This window comes from Micropterus dolomieu, linkage group LG21 (assembly GCF_021292245.1).
Source record: "Micropterus dolomieu isolate WLL.071019.BEF.003 ecotype Adirondacks linkage group LG21, ASM2129224v1, whole genome shotgun sequence".
Taxonomy (NCBI): Eukaryota; Metazoa; Chordata; class Actinopteri; order Centrarchiformes; family Centrarchidae; genus Micropterus; species Micropterus dolomieu.
The window spans coordinates 22,532,895-22,550,622 of record NC_060170.1 but is presented as its reverse complement, the minus strand read 5'-3'; the positions used below and the strand labels follow the sequence as shown (position 1 = coordinate 22,550,622).

General features: G+C 42.4%; 1 protein-coding gene across 3 annotated transcripts in view; it reads right to left on the bottom strand.

The window, feature by feature from the left end:
- Positions 1-17,728, bottom strand: part of LOC123959698 (membrane-associated phosphatidylinositol transfer protein 2-like) — a 57,951-nt gene that overhangs the window by 12,043 nt on the left and 28,180 nt on the right. For 2 of the 3 annotated variants that reach the window (XM_046033906.1, XM_046033907.1), the window contains exons 3-17: positions 13,616-13,830; positions 12,707-12,828; positions 11,972-12,205; positions 11,507-11,833; positions 9,882-9,977; positions 7,493-7,597; positions 7,350-7,414; positions 6,138-6,382; positions 5,756-5,945; positions 5,201-5,320; positions 4,788-5,002; positions 4,493-4,668; positions 4,018-4,188; positions 1,662-1,826; positions 536-805 (exon numbers count right to left, since the gene is read on the bottom strand). In XM_046033906.1, coding sequence (XP_045889862.1) covers positions 536-805; positions 1,662-1,826; positions 4,018-4,188; positions 4,493-4,668; positions 4,788-5,002; positions 5,201-5,320; positions 5,756-5,945; positions 6,138-6,382; positions 7,350-7,414; positions 7,493-7,597; positions 9,882-9,977; positions 11,507-11,833; positions 11,972-12,205; positions 12,707-12,828; positions 13,616-13,830 — 2,716 coding nt within the window. Of the gene's footprint in view, positions 1-535; positions 806-1,661; positions 1,827-2,829; positions 2,983-4,017; positions 4,189-4,492; positions 4,669-4,787; positions 5,003-5,200; positions 5,321-5,755; positions 5,946-6,137; positions 6,383-7,349; positions 7,415-7,492; positions 7,598-9,881; positions 9,978-11,506; positions 11,834-11,971; positions 12,206-12,706; positions 12,829-13,615; positions 13,831-17,728 lie in introns of all 3 variants that reach the window. The other variant, XM_046033908.1, reaches the window with a different exon arrangement.

The window sequence follows — 17,728 nt, the reverse complement described above, 5'->3', positions numbered from 1 at the left end:
CTGCAACTGAGATGGGAATTGATGAATATGTGCAGATACATAAGTTGAAACCTTAAGAGAAAGAACGTGAGGTATGTGATGGCACACAAAGGTGCAACACCCCTGAAGCTAAAGCAAAAAGACGATTTCAATCTTCAACCACAATCATCACCGATCCCAGCAGTTCTTCAGCTAAAAAGAGGGAAATCAGGAGTTTATAAATGTTATTAACAGGAAAATAATAATGCAGAAGGAAGAAAAAGATTGTTAAATCCAATATATGATTATATGAGCGAAGATGGTTATTCATGTTAGTATGGGCATGAAAATGATTAATATTATGGATTTGAAAAGAAGGGGCAATTTATGATTTATACATTTTCCCTAATCAACAGAAGTGATAGCCTTGCATCCTTAAATTTTGAAAGAATATAAGTAGGAAAATGAGGCTTTCTGGAAGAGCAGCATTGAGGTTTTGGATTTTGACACAGTGTAGAGTAAAGACATGTAGCCTCACGTTGATTTAAAAAAAGAAAAACCTCTCTTAGAAAAATACCTTGCTCCACTTCAGCTTGAGAGTCCAGTGAGACCAGAACAGATATAGCACAGTCCAGCCCGGGTGACAGGCAGTTCTCATATTGGCCAGTAGGATTTAGCCCTTCACTAGTCTCTGCCTCATTGTCCAGCTCTGCCATTAGACCTGCACCAGGACATCTTGTCTTACGGGATTTTGGGGGACTTTTCATGAAGAATTTGTTTTGCGATGATAGGGCGAGTTGGGACAAAAGGCCAAACTTTTTTGATTGGTTAGTTTGGCATGAATTGGCTATGAGGAGAAAACAAAGAGAAAGAAATCATATGAAAAATGGATGCATGTTGGTTTATGACAGTTTAAACAGTTTGAAGAGTGACTTTGGGATGAGTCCGTAAGTAAGCTGCCTTACACTGAGCTGTGAATGTCAAAGCTGAAAAAGAATTGTTAGTTCAGTAACACTTAAGGCAGTAGGGCAGGGTGACGCTGTTGAACGTCTTCTGATGCTCCAGTGTCATAATTAGTTTATGTGCACCTCCAGGGATGTGCTGTGTGTGCTAAAGTAGCAGTATGCAGAACAGTAATGTGAGGTACAAATAAATGTTCTGGTAACAAAAGTGAAATAGAGAGGGAAGGGGGGGACAATCTCACATAAAACACAACAGAATACTGGTTATCTCTGCAAACATTACGCTAGGGAGTAGACAATGCAGGAATGGCTGAGGGAGGCAGGTGTCTACATGCATTCTAACATTAGATAAATGCAGCACTCGTTCACTGCATTTACATTTAGACAGTGGATAAGAGTAAGACAGACAGTGAAAAGTGGCGCTAAACTTGCGCTTCTTCAGGAATCTGCTTGCTCATAGTGGGACTTTCAGGTGTTAAGTTTGGCTAATAAGCAGCAGTAGAAAAAGGAGCGGGGTATTCATGTCTATCGGGCTGACTAGACTGCTCCAGCTGGAGTGCAGGTTGAGTGTAGAGTCAGAGTACCGGGGGAGTGATAGTGCGAGAGAGAGAGAGGGAGAGAAGATGATGTTGGAGAAATATAGAGAAAAGTCTGACTTTGAGAGAGAGAGAGAATAACTAAACCAGTGTTTGTGTGAGTGGAAGGAAGACAGAGAGGCTTGTTTGTATTGAGAGCACTTACTGTTGGCTATGTTGGTGGCAGTGTAACTGTCTGCCATTCCTGAGACCTGGCTGGCAATGCTGACCTCACTGGCCCTCCGCTGGCCCCGGGAGAGGGGGCCCGTTACGGGGGATGAGGGGTACGAACTGTCCATGAAGACACCACCATGAGACTGAACAACATCCGCTATTGAGTCGAAACAAGGAGATCCAATTAGACAGAGACACAGGTAAGGGGAACTCACAGTGATGAGGGGAGGGACATGTGGGTCTAGGTGTCAGGAGAGAAATGTGATGGCAGGCACCATGGGTTTCAGAGGACATGTGAAACCCAAAGGCGGCCCCTTGGCGGCCAAGGTCAAATTTCTGTAACTGGCCGAGTGGAAACATGGGCACATGAGTACATAAAACACTTAGTGAATGTAAAATCACAAATGACCACATCTATTACAGTCATACCCATGTGTTAGTATCTCATATGAAGGTGATTTTTATCTAACAGCAAAGTAATGTTATGGCCTTAGTTTTTGTAGATAAAACGAAATAGTGCTGGGGATTTTATAAAATCAGATGACCTCTGACCATTATCACAAGGAGAAACATAGGAAACAGTTTGTTTTGGATGTTGAGATAGAGCTCCACGCACGGTACACTGTGCAAACACAACATCACAAGCAAGACAATCTTCACATCAAAACTATAAAATTCAGGCGATAGTAGAAATAACCCGTCAACATCAATAATCTGATATTATGGAAATGATACAGATGCACCAAAGCCCGACCCAAAAACCACAGCACAAACACAAATTCTCGTGTCCTCCAAACATTGAACGTGACATGAATATGTCATGGCAACCACAAACTGTAACACCACATGAGATGCTTATCAGATTTATGCTTTAAGTATTTCCGTGGCAACAATTTTGTATTATTTTTATTTCTTAAAATAAAAACAGGAAATTAAGCGGCAAGTAATTTAGATAAAAGACTAGATGCATTTATTTGCAGCATATATACTGGTTTATCAGTGTTTCTTTATCTGGATTTATCAGAAATGGCGATGGGAATACTCAGAAAGGACACATGGTAGCTATAAATCTGAGCATCTCGCAATAGGTATGGAACAAACAGACAAAAGAAACACAGTGAATGGGGGACAGATGCAGGTGAATGGGAGAGGCTACACACACTCCATAGTGGTGGGTGTGGCTTTGAGGGAGCCCTCCTGCCAGTTTAGCACAGGCACAGGGATGCAGGTCTCACTGATGGTCTCCTGACAGCGAAAGGACAGGGGAGGCCCGCTGTCAAGTAGCAGCTGAGAGTTGCTCTGGACTGTCTCCACTACAGGGGGAGGTGGAGGGGTAGAAGGTGCAGAGGTCAGGGGGTGGGGTGTGGAGAGCCACGTAGGCAGATATGATGACAGGAGGCCAAGAGAGGAAGGAGGAAAGAAGACAAGGAAGACACAAAAACATGAAGCAAGAACAACTGAACATGAGACAAGAAAGCAGAGTCAAGCCCTTATTTGAGCCCACTTCTTATGAATCGCAACTACTAGTCAGTCATATATCGTCACATAACACGAATCTAAGATTGTAAATGCTCTGGAATCTGCAGTTCATAAAATATTTTGCACTTTCTGAACTTGAAATACTTCAAATGATTAACATGATCTTGAATTTGTCAAGGCATACCTGAGGCTATTCAGTGACCGCTCATTTGATGAATGCTATCACTTTTAGGATTGACACATGAAGACGCTGGCCTGAAGAAATATCTCCTCGCTTGTACAGCATATTAACTCTAATGTCACTTGTTAATAAGCCCTGGTTCAATGGCAAAAAGTATGTACTGTATTTTAACCATCAAATCATCTGCTTTTTAGTTACCTTACATCGACAGATATTTGTATAAGGAAGGTAGGGTGAGGCTCCAAGGGTTACTCCACTATAATGAACAGTCCAAACAGAAACCAACAGCACGACTATGACGACATTTAGATGAATAAACTGCTTCACAGAAGACGTTGAAGCACAAGCAGTAGAAAAATGTTTCACTTTTCTTTGAGACAATGTTAAATCAGTGTGTAAAGGAACTCATATTGTGCAACTAAGATGTCTTTAAGATATATGTTGTCTACGGCATGCATCTATTGGAAACAGGGCAGTGGGTTACACTCAGTGTCTGAAGTGTCAGCTGATCTTAAGTTAAAAGGAGAAATTAAACAGCCATTCTATTACAGGGAATTTTCCATTTGTGTCTGTGGATGTGAATCCAAGTCAGAAATCCGTACATTTTTCTAAACTGTAATTCATGACTGGATATTTACTGAATTCATGTTAATGGTGCTTTTAAACATGGTCAGTGCGGAGGGCTCACCCAGTAGCGCAGAGTTTCCATCACCTAGGGGAAAGCGTTGGTAACGGGGCACGTTGAAGGGCGGCAGGAGATGAAATTTCCTTTCCAGCAGAGGCTCCAGGCGGGAGGCTGAGGGATCGGCTGGGTGGAACAGGTTGTAGACCTGCTGACAGGCAGGGCGCAGCTGGGCCACTAGGGGGAGAAATCGAACCAAAGACATGAGAGATCAGAAGGGAAGAATCTAAGCACCCCTTCCCTCGGATGGAATAGTTGTGAAACAATAACTTTCTTTAGAAATCTTCCCTCAAAAACACAAGGTTTAATAGCTTTTAAATGTTGATAACAACAAACACACGTCCCTATGCTAATTAGTGTAACCTGAGATAAACCTTTTGCAAATGGAAAAGTCATTTTTTACCTGTACAAGATAAACAATGTTTTCTATCGCTGATTACATTATAACAAGCATTGCATTCTTCTTTCCAAATTAGCTTACCATCCAGCATAGGAATGACAGTCTTTCTCAGGGCCAGTACCAAACCAAGGGGAGAGCCAAACAGGAAAAAGTCGGACACCTCAAAGTCAAACTTCCCCACGGAGCCTCCATCCAGCATAGTGCTGCTGCTTGACCTGCGTGAGACTGCGTCGTTCCGCAAGACACTGGAGTGTAAGCTGGAAGGACAGCACAAAGTCAGTCCTCATGTGGAAGTAAAAATAAATCTGGCAGTACATAAAACCAAGACAGAGTTCTTTTTTTTTTCTCTCCCAGGTAAGAATTTTTGCCAACGCACCTGGACAGGAAGGCCTGGTGTTGTTTGATCGTGTCCAGTTCGTAGGTGGAGGAGTCACTTCTCTTGCGTGGCAGTTGTCTCTTGGTGTCGTCACCTGCGCCAGCACGAGGGATGTCTATGTTACTGCGACTGAGGTGACGGCTGCCCTCCAGGGTCGAAGAGGCTGACCCGTGCCCACTGTTGACAATGATACCAGGAGAGAGGAGATCCTGGTCCTGCGGAGGGCAATTCAGAAACATTTGTTATGAAAACTTACAGCACTTTAGAAAGAGTACATGTATCTTAAGTTTTACATTGCATAAATTATAGCTTTTGGGTATATTTTCAGAAGGGACTTATTGAATTTGTGATATAATTTAATCTGTTTGACAGGTGTCACAGTATTCATTACTCTGAATTACTCTGTCTCTTACCTGTACACTCACGACACTGCCCCTGCGACTGCTGTTCTGGCTTTCATTAACTGTCTGATTGCTACTGCACAGGGCATCAAATCCCAAAATTCCTCCCACACAGTCTCCAATGAGGCATACCTGAAGAGGTCAATGGTCAGACATAAAGTTGAGAAAACATTGTATTTTTGACACGCATCCACACGGTTCAGGTTTACCTAAAACATCTATACACCTGCTCCAACACAGTTCAAGAACACAAACAAAGTGAATATGTTCATTAAAAAAAAAGCTGTTTTCCAGGGAGTAAAACTAATAGGATGTTAACATAGGAACTTTCATTTACTTATGTTGTCATTAATTGTAATATGGATATATGTGAAGTATCAATTAAATGTTTTAATATTTAGCTACAAAAAGTAACAATTCATGTAAAATTAAAGACAGGGCTTAGCTGTGTTACTGTGAGTATGTACATTTATCTTTGAGAGCAACAAAAAAACTTTATATTACTAGGACAATTCGAAACGGTTGGTATCTGAGAATTACACACAACTTTACATGACAGTTACTGACCTGGCCGGTGAAGGCTGCCCCATTCAGAGACTTTATGAAATCTGCGTACACCTGGTTGGCTCTGACGATGACGGTGGCCATGGCCTCCTGGTACTGTGGAGCAGAGGTGGCCAGGAGTGGGAGAGCTGCCAGGGGGATGTGGTCCTGGCTGCTGGACAGACAACCTTCATCGTAGCTGTATGGGCTCAGGCTGTGCAAAAGACACAAATTAACAACATTAACATACTTGAAAGATCAAGGCAGTGCACAGAGGTTGTGAGCTGCACTTGAACCTTATCCGTCAAAAGCAAACAGCAATCACGGTCAATAAACAGTAACCTTCAATCATTATTCACAATGCTTTGCAGCATGCAGAGAATTGTGTGTATGCGTGTCCTCTTACTTGGACACTAGGGAGAAGGCCTCGGCACAGATGGCAGGGCAGGGTACCAAACGGATGGCGATGCGTCCCAGCGCAGCGGGGTAGTGAACACGCATGACTGTGTCAAAAGCTGTACTAATCGTGTTGACGTCGGCCTGCTTGCTGTTCTGGTCCCCTCCGCCTGTATCCAGGATGTTCCCTCCGTGAAGAACCAAGATCAGCACGTGGATTTTGGAAGGCTGCAGGCACTGCTGGGACGAGCTCTCCTGAGAAAATTTTTGAAAAAGGGTGATGGATGGCGATGACGAGGAACAGCTCTTGGGGAATGTTGAAGAGATTACATATTTACTATATGAAAGCATCCTTTTTTATCAGCATGACCAAAGACAACATGCTTACTGAGTGAGAAAAATCACAGATAAACATTAATGCCTTTGATATTGTGAATCAAATTATTTGTATTTTGTCATATTTGTGTGTCCATCTCTACAGACATGGACCACACAACAAAATGTTTGTACAGACTTCTTTTCATAACCAGAGAGGGGCGGGGGACCACATATGGAAACAGAACAGGGCCAACCTACACTTCACCTGGACAACTGAATTAACAGCAAACAACGACAAGGCTTCCTGAGGACGGGTTACATAAAAAAGACATAACGTGCAGTTTTGTCTGATGCAAAACATTTTCAAAAAAGCACTATACTGTATGTACACTCAACGCCACAGCTGTAGGGTACACAGAAGTTGAACACAGGGTGGTGAAGTTGAAGAATAAACATGGATTTGGATTTGGGCAATGGAGGGAAAAAGGGCAGGGCCAGTAAGTACTGGGTTTGTTCAGGGGAGGTGGGGGTCTCTGTGGAGCTACTGTAGTCCACAGTGCACTGGGGCCAAAATGTTTACTTACTGACTGGTGCCTTGTTACCGTGATGGTGGGAATGGGAGAGCTATCGGCTTTGCCTCTAACAGAGCCACGCATCTGAACACAAGAGGACAGAAAGGCTCAGGGACAAACAGCCCTTCTCTTATCTTCCAAACTGTAAAACCTGATGCAAATGACTGTTTAATAAAATTAAATCAAGTTTAACAGAAGCGTCTGGGTCCTGCAGGGCATTTTCTGTAGCTGGATCTTCAGGATTCATTTATTTCAGACATGGTTCTGCATCAGAGAAGGCTGGTTAGGGTTGTGTTTTGTAGATACACACTCACTGTGCCAGGCACGCATACCTCATCTAGTCTGTCCTCACTGGTTGTTCTTTCATAATCCACTGTCATTTCCTTGAACAGCTCACCTGCAAACACACACATTCTTATCAAGTACTGAGGCAGCGTGTCTTTCCATCATAAAATTCTCACGGTCGTCATCATACCAGGAGTTTCCTCTGTGTCTGTAGCTTCAATCTTGTCTATGAGATCATTGGAGTTCCACTTAGTGATTTCCTTTGGGATGACCTCCTCGCCATCTGAGAAATCCTCTGCAGGGGCGACACAAGATAAATCACGATCAACTAAAGTTCACGTGTCATTCAGGGTTTACTAATTTGTCGTTACACCAACAGTATAACCAATTTATATATAGTGATTAACAAGGCTGTATGAGTAACATTTGCATACTCAATTATATAATTTAACAGCTGACCAATGTAAAGGAACCTCGTCAAGCTTTCACTCACTGTGGTGGTTATCAAATGCATAGCATGCTGGATATCTTGTTATCATGTTTGAAGTATAAATTTGTGTTTATCTATGGGTGTAAGTGCAATTATTTTGTAATCTAAAATTGCAAGTGCATGTGTGCTGGACAATGGATAAGAAGTGGATTGGTTTTACTGGATTTTCAAAAAAAGAGAAACAACTCTATTTACTAAACCATTACCTGCTGTAAATATATTTAAACTAGTGTGTATCTTCTGACATTATAAAATGTATTAATTAATTATAAATGTATTAATAGACTGTTTTCCATCCTTTAAATCGCATTCATCTGTGGTTTAAAAAGTAAGGCTCAGGATCTAAAAGAGAATATCCCTTTTTTATCCTATAATTTCTCTCCTGGGACATTTCTGTTATACTGCCAGTATTTTCATTTCTGAGAAACAGGCAGCCACCTCCTGTGCACTTCAGTTTACGTTAGCAAATCTAAAATTTAAAGTATAAATGTCATGTTAACTCAATTTACTTCTACAGTACTTATACTACAAATAAAAAACAACTATTGTGAAGAAAAGGAAATTTTATTTCAGTGAATTGCTAACAGGATACTAAAAGGAGGTTGCAGGCAGTGTCTCAGAAACACACACACACACACGCACACACTAGAGTAAGTCCAACATCCAAATAAAGGCCTTCTGTCATTCTTTTTAAGAGATGATGTGTCCTTTACCCAGTTCCCCATCAAGTGCCTTTTTTCTTTCATTGCTTTTTAAGTTATTTCCTCAGATGGTTCAACTTATTTCATTTATAAACATGTATAATAACCCAGTCTTAAACCTGGTAAAAAAAAAAATGAAGGTATGAAGGTAAAGGGGTATCTTTATTTCATCAGTAGGCTTTACCTAATTCAAGTCAATAAATAACATTTTATTCCAGCTTCATTTGCAAGTTGTACACTAGTTCGAGTAGAGAAAGTTGCAATTGTAGCAGATGCATTAGTTTTATTATCCGTTTGGAAGAACACATACTGCAATACTAGCCGTATAAGACAAGTGTGTACCATCATTCGTGGATTGAAACCCCTACTTAATACCATGGCAAACCAGATACACTGAATGTGTACCTATGATGAGCTCTCCTCCTAAAGCTTTCCTTTATTCATTTGCACTAAAAAAATTCTGCCACACAGAAAAGGGGAACAAGACAGTTAAGAATAAGCCTGCACATGCAACTCAAGTGTTTGTAACAAATGATTACAGAAAGAGGGCCGTGGACACATAGCAGCTTTTAAGAAATCTAATATCAAAAGGCAATCTGAGCCAAGTCAGCCTGTTTCCAAATTTAATTTGTGTACCACCGTCATGTGATTCACCCAGGCACCAAAGCACACACTTAGGTTCATAAACACTGTGTTTCATGTTAATTTCGATGCACCAACCAAATTTATTTAACATAATTTAATAACTGCTTTTGAAAGAAAGAAATTTTCAGATGCCAACACAATTCAGTCTAATGACTGCATTCCAGTTACTCAAAATAACATGAGCAAAGATTTATTAAACTTGGAACAGGTGGAACCTAATGAGTGTAGCTAAATCAGTATCAAAATAATAAATGACAGCACAATTTTATTCCCGTTTCATCATCATGACATGAAACAATTTCACCACACAAATACTGGTGAATGATTTGGGGGATGTATCATGAATTGTAAAAGATCGTGTGTGTCTAAACCATGGACTGTATGTCTATGGAGTAAACGATGATGCAGGAACTGGAGTGTGTTGGTGAGAGGGGGACTGATGGGCAGAGATGATTGTGATTTCTGAACCGGACGTCAAGATGAGACACCTGGCCCATGTCCTCGGCCAAACTCATCCAGCAGAGAGCACGGGGGTCGCACCACACCCACCTATTTCAACTGCAGCCCCAAAGCATGCTGGGTATCTGGGAAGTTTAAGAACTGATCTGTTGTCAAAGAGATGCATGCAGAGTCAGGGGAGGAGGGAGAAAGCAGGTTCTTGGAAACTAAAACACAATAAACACATCCATCTAACTAACTAGATCTAACTAGGGACTCCAATTTAAAATCAAAACTGTGGTTACCATGAGCGTCGAAGAACTCCTCGTCCGAGCTGTCGTCTGAGTCTCGCGCTATGCTCTGCATCCTCCACTCTGAGATGCTGTGATGTGATGGACTCACTGAAAGACCGCACATGAACAAAAAATTCACTGTTATTTTGGGACATGTGTTTCAGTCTCTCTTTTCCCCCTTTTAACACATAAACACACGCACACACACACAGACTCTATGACAAAGAAAGATTGCACAATCTTCTCCCGCCCACACAGATACAGTGTTAAATAAACATGCAACAGTCTCTGTGGTGCATTACTTCATCACAGATGGACTGCTTGGTGGTCAGGGGGGTGTGTGAAAAGTGAGGCCCAAGCACAGCGACTACCAAATGCCAGCTGAGGAAAATAGTGATACTAAAAGCAGGCCTTGTCTATCACGTGTCTCCAGTCTATGCCTCATATATCATTAGTGCGTAGGAAGAGAGGGGGGCATCGCTCTAAGGGGCGAGCTGATGAGAGAGAGGCACAGCTGTAGTTGTCAGTGCACAGAAGCCAACAGCGTTGGAGGGGAGGGTCACAGCGAAGAGCGTCAGCCTCCAGTCTGTGATGTCAGCACTGTTGCTAAAAATAGCCCAGGAGAGAACCTAGGGGGGGGGGCACTCCGGATGAGAGTCAGGGTCCAGGTAGTAGCTACAGTGAGCGCTGCCTTGAGGTAGGGGTGACACTGGAGATGGGTGTGTACGGACATGTGGTTTGTGATGTAGCTGCTGCTAAAAATAACCCAGGTGAGATCCACAGAGTTGTAGGGGCGAGGCAAGGTAAGTTGGACAGCACAGCAAATTTGGGGGTATGAGTGAAAATAATAAAGTAGAGTAAAAACATTTCAATTAACATCAAAAAGCAAACTGTAGCACAAAAGCTTGCTAAAAAGCTGCTCCCGAGATGTTTGACTTTATTAACACCACTGCTTTTCAGTAGACTGATTCTTTCAGTGTGTACAGCTGAACCACAAAATTGCATCTTTCAACAATAGATCTGTCTGTCTTTTGGAAGAGATGAACCAATTAGTCCCACTGGTGTCAATTCACTTTTATTTATTTTAATTCTTACAGAGTCAGATCTTTTGAGTATTAAACCCCTGAAAAGCAGTCTGTAAATTATTTTAGTTTGCTTCATCATAGAATTGTGGCTGTGGTCAGCTTGAACTGATGTGGGCTGATGGTGGTAGAAATCTCCTAATATAGCTATTATTGTACTTGGAGAAAAAAAAATTCAGTGTCACTTTGGCTTTGCACAAGCTTGACCTTGTTGAATTCTTCACATACTGGCTTCAAGTGTGGACAGGGCTCAAATATCACAACTGGCTGTATTTACTTATGGAACAGTTTGACTTTGTACCTCAACCTTGCCAGGTGGCACAAATAAGGCTTTAAGGCACAATGAGGTATAAATATAGGAGGTGATAGTGTGTGAAGGAAGGGGTAAGGCTCAGGACAGTGGAGAGCTACAGTAAAACAATTGAATAGGGGAGAGCCATGTGAATACATAATGAATGTAGGCTCCTGTGATACCTTTCACACCAGTGTCAGTCTCACACACTGTCATACACAGGGATGACAGAATTGAATAGGTGAAGATGGCGTGCTCCTCACCTCCTCTCTTGGATGAGCGGGAGGATCGGGATGAAGTGGACCACTGTTTGGTGAGTACACCTCGTGGCTGGAGAGTCACCTCCTCAGCCACCTCCTCAGCTTCAATGGAGTTCATCGCCTCTTTAACCTCCTGGTCTTTGTCAGGAGACGGAGCACCTCCGTTGGCCTCTGTGGCCTCCTCTGCCTGACTGAACAGGGCCATCTTTGTGGCCAGGGCCAGCTGGGTTTCCAGTTCCAGCTGCCGGATGTCCTCCATGGTCAGACCGTACCACTCATCCTGCCAGCACCAGGCCTGCCGGTGGGCACGCACCATCACCTTTCTCAGTCCTAGGGAGAAACAATTACACACCTACCTTTAAAAAGGTTTCTACATTTAGATGTGAATTAAATAACATAGGCTAAATAACAGGCTAACACACTACTACATTACATGAAAGACTGCAACATCTGGAACTGCATACTCACCAACATCATGGATGAAACGTTCAATCTTAGACTGCATGCCCCAGTAGCGGAACTCCACCTTGCAGAGTTTGTAGGCACACATGATGGGGGTCTTCCCTGGGTTATTGTTGTACTCTTCTATCCAGTCGTCCCGCAGAGGACCCCTCTGGGTCTTGACTGACTTGTAGAGCCGCGTGTCTTCCTCTGCTTTGTACTCGTGAGGGGGGATGGGATCTGTCACAATGTCGATTGGGTCTGCCAAAGACAGTTCAATTCCAGAAAACAATGACTAAAGGAGCCAGGTGTTTCAAATGTATTGCATGAATGCTGCTGTTACGTATTCTGTGTCTTTCATAACTGAATTTCAGGCTGACAAACACATATAACAAAAAGTCACTGATTAACAATCAATGTTGTAACTGGGTCACTGCATGCCCTAAAACCATTCATTTCAGAGCAGCATCATAGTCAGTGGACAGGCTTCCACACAAGTGGGCCACACATGCTCTGTATGTGACAGATATAAAGACTCCACCAGATGCCAATACTAACATGTCACCTTAAATAACTATAGCAAGAAAAGGTCACTATTGGTTCTCAAATATAACTACACAGTAGATAATGACTGCATGAATACTGAGCTTGCTATGTGGTGGACCTTGAAAGTTAAAATCAGCCTAATAAACATCAATAATATTTTAATATCTGTGTTTATGTTGTTGTAATGGTTTCGGGATTAGTATTTCATTGTCTCACCAATAGTCCTCTGCCTCTTCTCTGCTGCAGACATATTGAAGACATCTGCTTGGTTGCCTGTGTCGGATTTGTAGTAGGTCTCAATGTCAATGGAGAACTTCTCAACAAAGGGACAGGTGTATCTGAAGGAGAAGAGTCAACAAAATGAAGTAAACAGACTGTCTCAACAAAGCAAGAGTCCATTATGTGTTGACATCTGCCTTCATTAAGATACTTACTTTTCAACTGAGGGGCTCAAGATCAGAACTATTTTATTAAGAGTGACAACACCTTCTCTTTGCTGAGGATAGGAGACGTGTGAGCCATGCCCATCTGTTGCATCTGAGGCGTCTGCAGCAAAGCTGTCACTTGTTGAATAGATGTGTCAACAGGCACTTGCAGTCTATCAATATCCTGACAGTATAGTCGAGGCCACATCTCTTTTCAGCACCTTCACGTCTCTGTGTTTGTCAGGCACCACACAGACACACACACACCGATACCCTGAGAATGAGGGGCCATCAGCATCTAACAGAGTGGAAGAGCTGGTGGCCACACCTCGATCTGATGCTCTGCTCTGTAATATTCAACCTGCTCTGAGATCTTTATTTTCTCTAGGCTTTTACTAAGGGGCAGCAAGTAGAGCAGACTAGGCATCATCCCACTCACGGCATCCCACTCACGGCATTTTATATGTACAGAATACAAGCAGGGTTTGAATTATAATCCATCTTCTAAACAGGTAGGGGCTGCATTTCTGTCTTTAAATGTGTGCACACCTACCAGCTGCAGCAATTAGACACCCATGTACACATCATTTCTATTATTAAAATACATTTTTTTTAAGGATTTTGCAGAGCCTTGGCAAAGTGTAATGCACTCTCACTTCTGCTCTGAAGAGGAGTGGAGGTGTGGAGGAGCAAACCTCACCTGGTGCGGGTGTAAGGGTAGGCGTTCCAGGACTCCTCTTCAACTCTCAGGGCTGCTTTGGGCAATATGGAGCGGAACCAGCTGGGAATGTGCATGCCAATGTGGTAGACCTTGTGGGTGTACTGGCCTGCCCCACCCGGCCCATCTGTGTAGGGCTTATTCTCTAGGATCTCCACCCCGCTACCTTCACCACAGCTCTCTTCTCTGCTCTTTTTCTGTAAGCAAAATAATTAAATTAGGTTGAAGGTGTTCATGTTTGCGTATAAGTAGTGCAGTGTAAAGGAAGTGTGACATTTAAAAATATGAATACAATTTTACCCTCAATTAGAAAGAGGAAAAAGTAACGGACACAAATAAATGGACATGGTGCCTTTTGCAGAGTTTGACGCAGTCGATTGTTGCAGTCAGTAGACTAAACATAAGACAACACACGCACCAAAATGAATAGCTTCCTGGGAGCTTTGTCAGCTCTGAATTGCAAATCAGGAAGCCCAAAAGCAGGTCACACCGTTCTCATTTTTACATTCCACGTGCACAGAGGAAGAGCGATTGGGTGGAGCCTGCAGATTGCAGTTGAGTAGACTTACAGCTAGGTGACTCAAAGCTTCAAAGACAGGAATGTGCAGCATGGCAAGGAAGATCTGTGACGAAATCAGTAAAAGGGGAAACCTAGAGAGTAGACCATAGTCCAAGTGCTGACAACATTAAAAAGCGAGCAAAGACCATAAATGTCAGAGATTACTAATGTATCATCTTCTCTTATCAGCCTTGTCCAGTCTTTCCACATGCAGCTCCAGGTATGTTTCACGCAGTATTTAGAGCAGCACTGGGATAATGGAGGGACAGATTTCTCCATTCAGTCCAGTGGGGAGAGACGAGGCAGTGAATCAGTGGAGTAGGGAGGAGGAAGCCATGAGGCGTCCAGCGCTCCGGACCTCATTACCTCTGACAGGTCATTCATTAGCTACCCACTCTGCTCTCAACAGCCCAGACACACTTTCAAAGACACAGCACAGACGCCACAGCACAGACGCCACAGCACCGTCAAACTGGCCGTACATGCAGCCACTATATAACAACACTTGGTTGATGTATATGTCAAGTTTACAGTGTACTGTTTACATACAACCACTATAAAATATATGCTGCTGTAGAAATGCACACATTGTAATGTAAAAAATAAATACACAGATCACACAGATCCACAATTTTAAGCAAGATGTGCAAAGGAAAAGCTCACCCCTTAACACAATAACACATCTCTTTCCACTTACATAGAGCAATATCAGTTAGCTTTCAATTAGACTAATCACAATAAGGTCAGCGCATCATTGTGACTACTATTATCAGAGAGACTGCTGTTCAGTTTTCAAAATGTAATTATCTTCCTTTGTACACCGCTGACAGCTCACACTGTTGCCAAATTATGTCTGGATGTAAAGTCAGCCGTCAAGGTAAAAGGAAAAAATAAGTTTCACTGTGTTATGCTGTGGATTGTCATTTTAATTAGATCGCTGACAGGTGACTGCAGCCTGCCAAAAGCAGTGTCACTTCTTCTCCCGCCTGGAGCGACAGATGATTCTAATATTACAAAACATGGGTCAGGGCTCAGCTGTTCCCTTAGGGAAATAAGAGAAGCGAGGAAGTAGATAACATGCTTAAAGTTAAATGAACACTGAATGTAATGTTAGATTCTTAATGAAAACAGTGTGCTTTGTTCATTTATGTGCAACTGCACCCGTGGCGGAACAGAAATGAAGAAACTGTTTTCAAGTGTATCGACTGCCTTCACAAGGGAGGGAGGAGGGCTCTCATCCACATCGCTCTACTGTGAAATCCTCTTTGGCTCAGTACACAAAGACAAAGTGTCGTTGTGTTGCGAGTTCAAGCCCTAAAACCTTTGCCACATGGCACTCTCTCACTTTTGCTCATCTATCTTTAAAACAGCCATCAAACCCCTACAAAATAAAAGCTAGCACCATCAAAGCCTACTGTATGTTTTGTAGATCCAACGGTTTGGACAGGATGAGAGTCACATCCTGTTTTTTTCCCCTCTCGCCATCAATTTAGTGAGCCGTGTTTCCTGTTTGAGATGCTGTTTTTCACTCCACTCCACAGATACAGTTGCTTATTCAGAACATGATGTTGTGTGTGAATGAATGACACACAGTGACATCCTCTCATATTTAAATTTCTCACACATTCCGCATTTGCTTCGTACATTACAGCAAATCCCTGTGCGGTGATAATGACTTTACAACTTGCTATCAAATAAGAAGGCAGCGAAGTAAGGGCAAAAGAGAAGAAAGTGCGAGGAGAGATTGGGTGGGGTATTGCCTGCTGAGGTACAGACATGACCAAGCTGTCCTAGGGCCCTGACTTCATCTGTGAGGCTTGGGATGGATCGCAGACAGGCAGGCCTACATGCTGCAGTTGCCTGGTAACATACAGTGATGAAGTGAGGGTATCCACAGACACCAGCAAAATCCTCTCTGCTCAGAATACAGCACTCTCTTTTTTTCCTTCCACCTCCTCTCTAATTTCTTTCCCTCCCTCCTTCGCAGCCTCTTTTTATCCTCCATTTCCTCTTTTCATTCACTCCCTCTCTCGAACAAAACCTGACCAGCGGCACGCTGCTGATGTCATGGTTGCCATAGTGACAAAGGCCTCACAGCAACGAGGCTGTGCAAAGCGGGTGAGCTCAGGGGGAAAAGGTAACTATGGGTCAATAATGTAAGAGTTCCTCTTCCTATGTTTACATGCTTGAGAATGCACATATTAACTGCTTTTTTCCCATACACAAAGACTTAGTGTAAACCTGCTTACACATGTGTAATGTTTTGCACAGGGCCCGGTCTGACAAAATCTCACACACGACATGCACAAGGTCTGAGTGTGAAGCTGCATAAATTGTGGTGCAGTGACTAGTTTGTGCCGCCTTGAAACGTCTGCTTGCTTGCATGTTCCCAACCGTTTACAGCTCGACTGGATTACCTGTCTGTTTGGTACACCGGTGGGAGGATATGGAGAAAAACAACAGAACAACTGACCAGGTTGTGAACATTAAAGTCTCATACTTTTTTTGAAACCAATATTCTTTATGGACTTGTGTTGTAATTATCTAATATTTCCATCTGTGCAGACAGGAAAAAGAAATGCCTTTACAATTATATAATCCTGATACAACTAATATTTCAAGTCAGTAGTCAGACACTATAAGACACACTTTTAAACAAACTGTTTTCACAGTACAAAAAGGGAGAGGCGGGGAAAAAGAAGGCGAGCAAAACTGTAGCTTGAGTTATAGTATTGTTATACCAGTGGGTGAGTCAATTTTAGACAACTTTGTCAACATAAATGCTCATTAATTTGGGTGTAAGACTTAACAGTTGTAGGAGAGGCCTCTCTTTGGAAAGGTCAACAGCTTGAAGGCATGCTGGGGTTTCCTTACGCAAGGCCTAAATGTTTAACCAACAAACCAAATGTTTCCAACGAAGCTGCTCCCTAAGGGCTGCAGTGAAACAGTACAGCTCCTATGTACGATCACCTAACTCTAATAAATGTAAAGAGTATAAGTTAGGTAACACTTAGGTAAATATAGTCAAACTGCTGCTCTTCCTGCTCTTCAACAAACGTAAAACCACTTGTGATACACATTACAAAACCACGCAGCTCAAATTCCAACATAATAATAATAATAATAATAATAATAATCCTTATTTGTAGAGCACATTTCAAAAACAAGTAACAAAGTGCTTTAACAAGTGTAAAGAATAATACAAAAAAACAAACAAATAAAAACAAGATAAGAGCATGAAAAATTAATATAAAATTAGTAAAATACAATAAAATAAAAGGGATAAAATAAAGTCAAATAAGATCGGGAAAGGCTCTCCTATAAAAGTATTATTTAAGAAGGGACTTAAAAGAGTTCACTGACTGAGCCAACCTGATTTCCTCAGGCAGGCTGTTCCAGAGCCTCAGGGCCCTGACAGCAAACGCTCTGTCCCCTTTAGTTTTCAGTCGAGACTCTGGAACAGACAACAGACCTCTGCCCGAGGATCTCAAGGTACGTGCTGGTGTGTATGGGACTAAAAGTTCAGAAATATAACA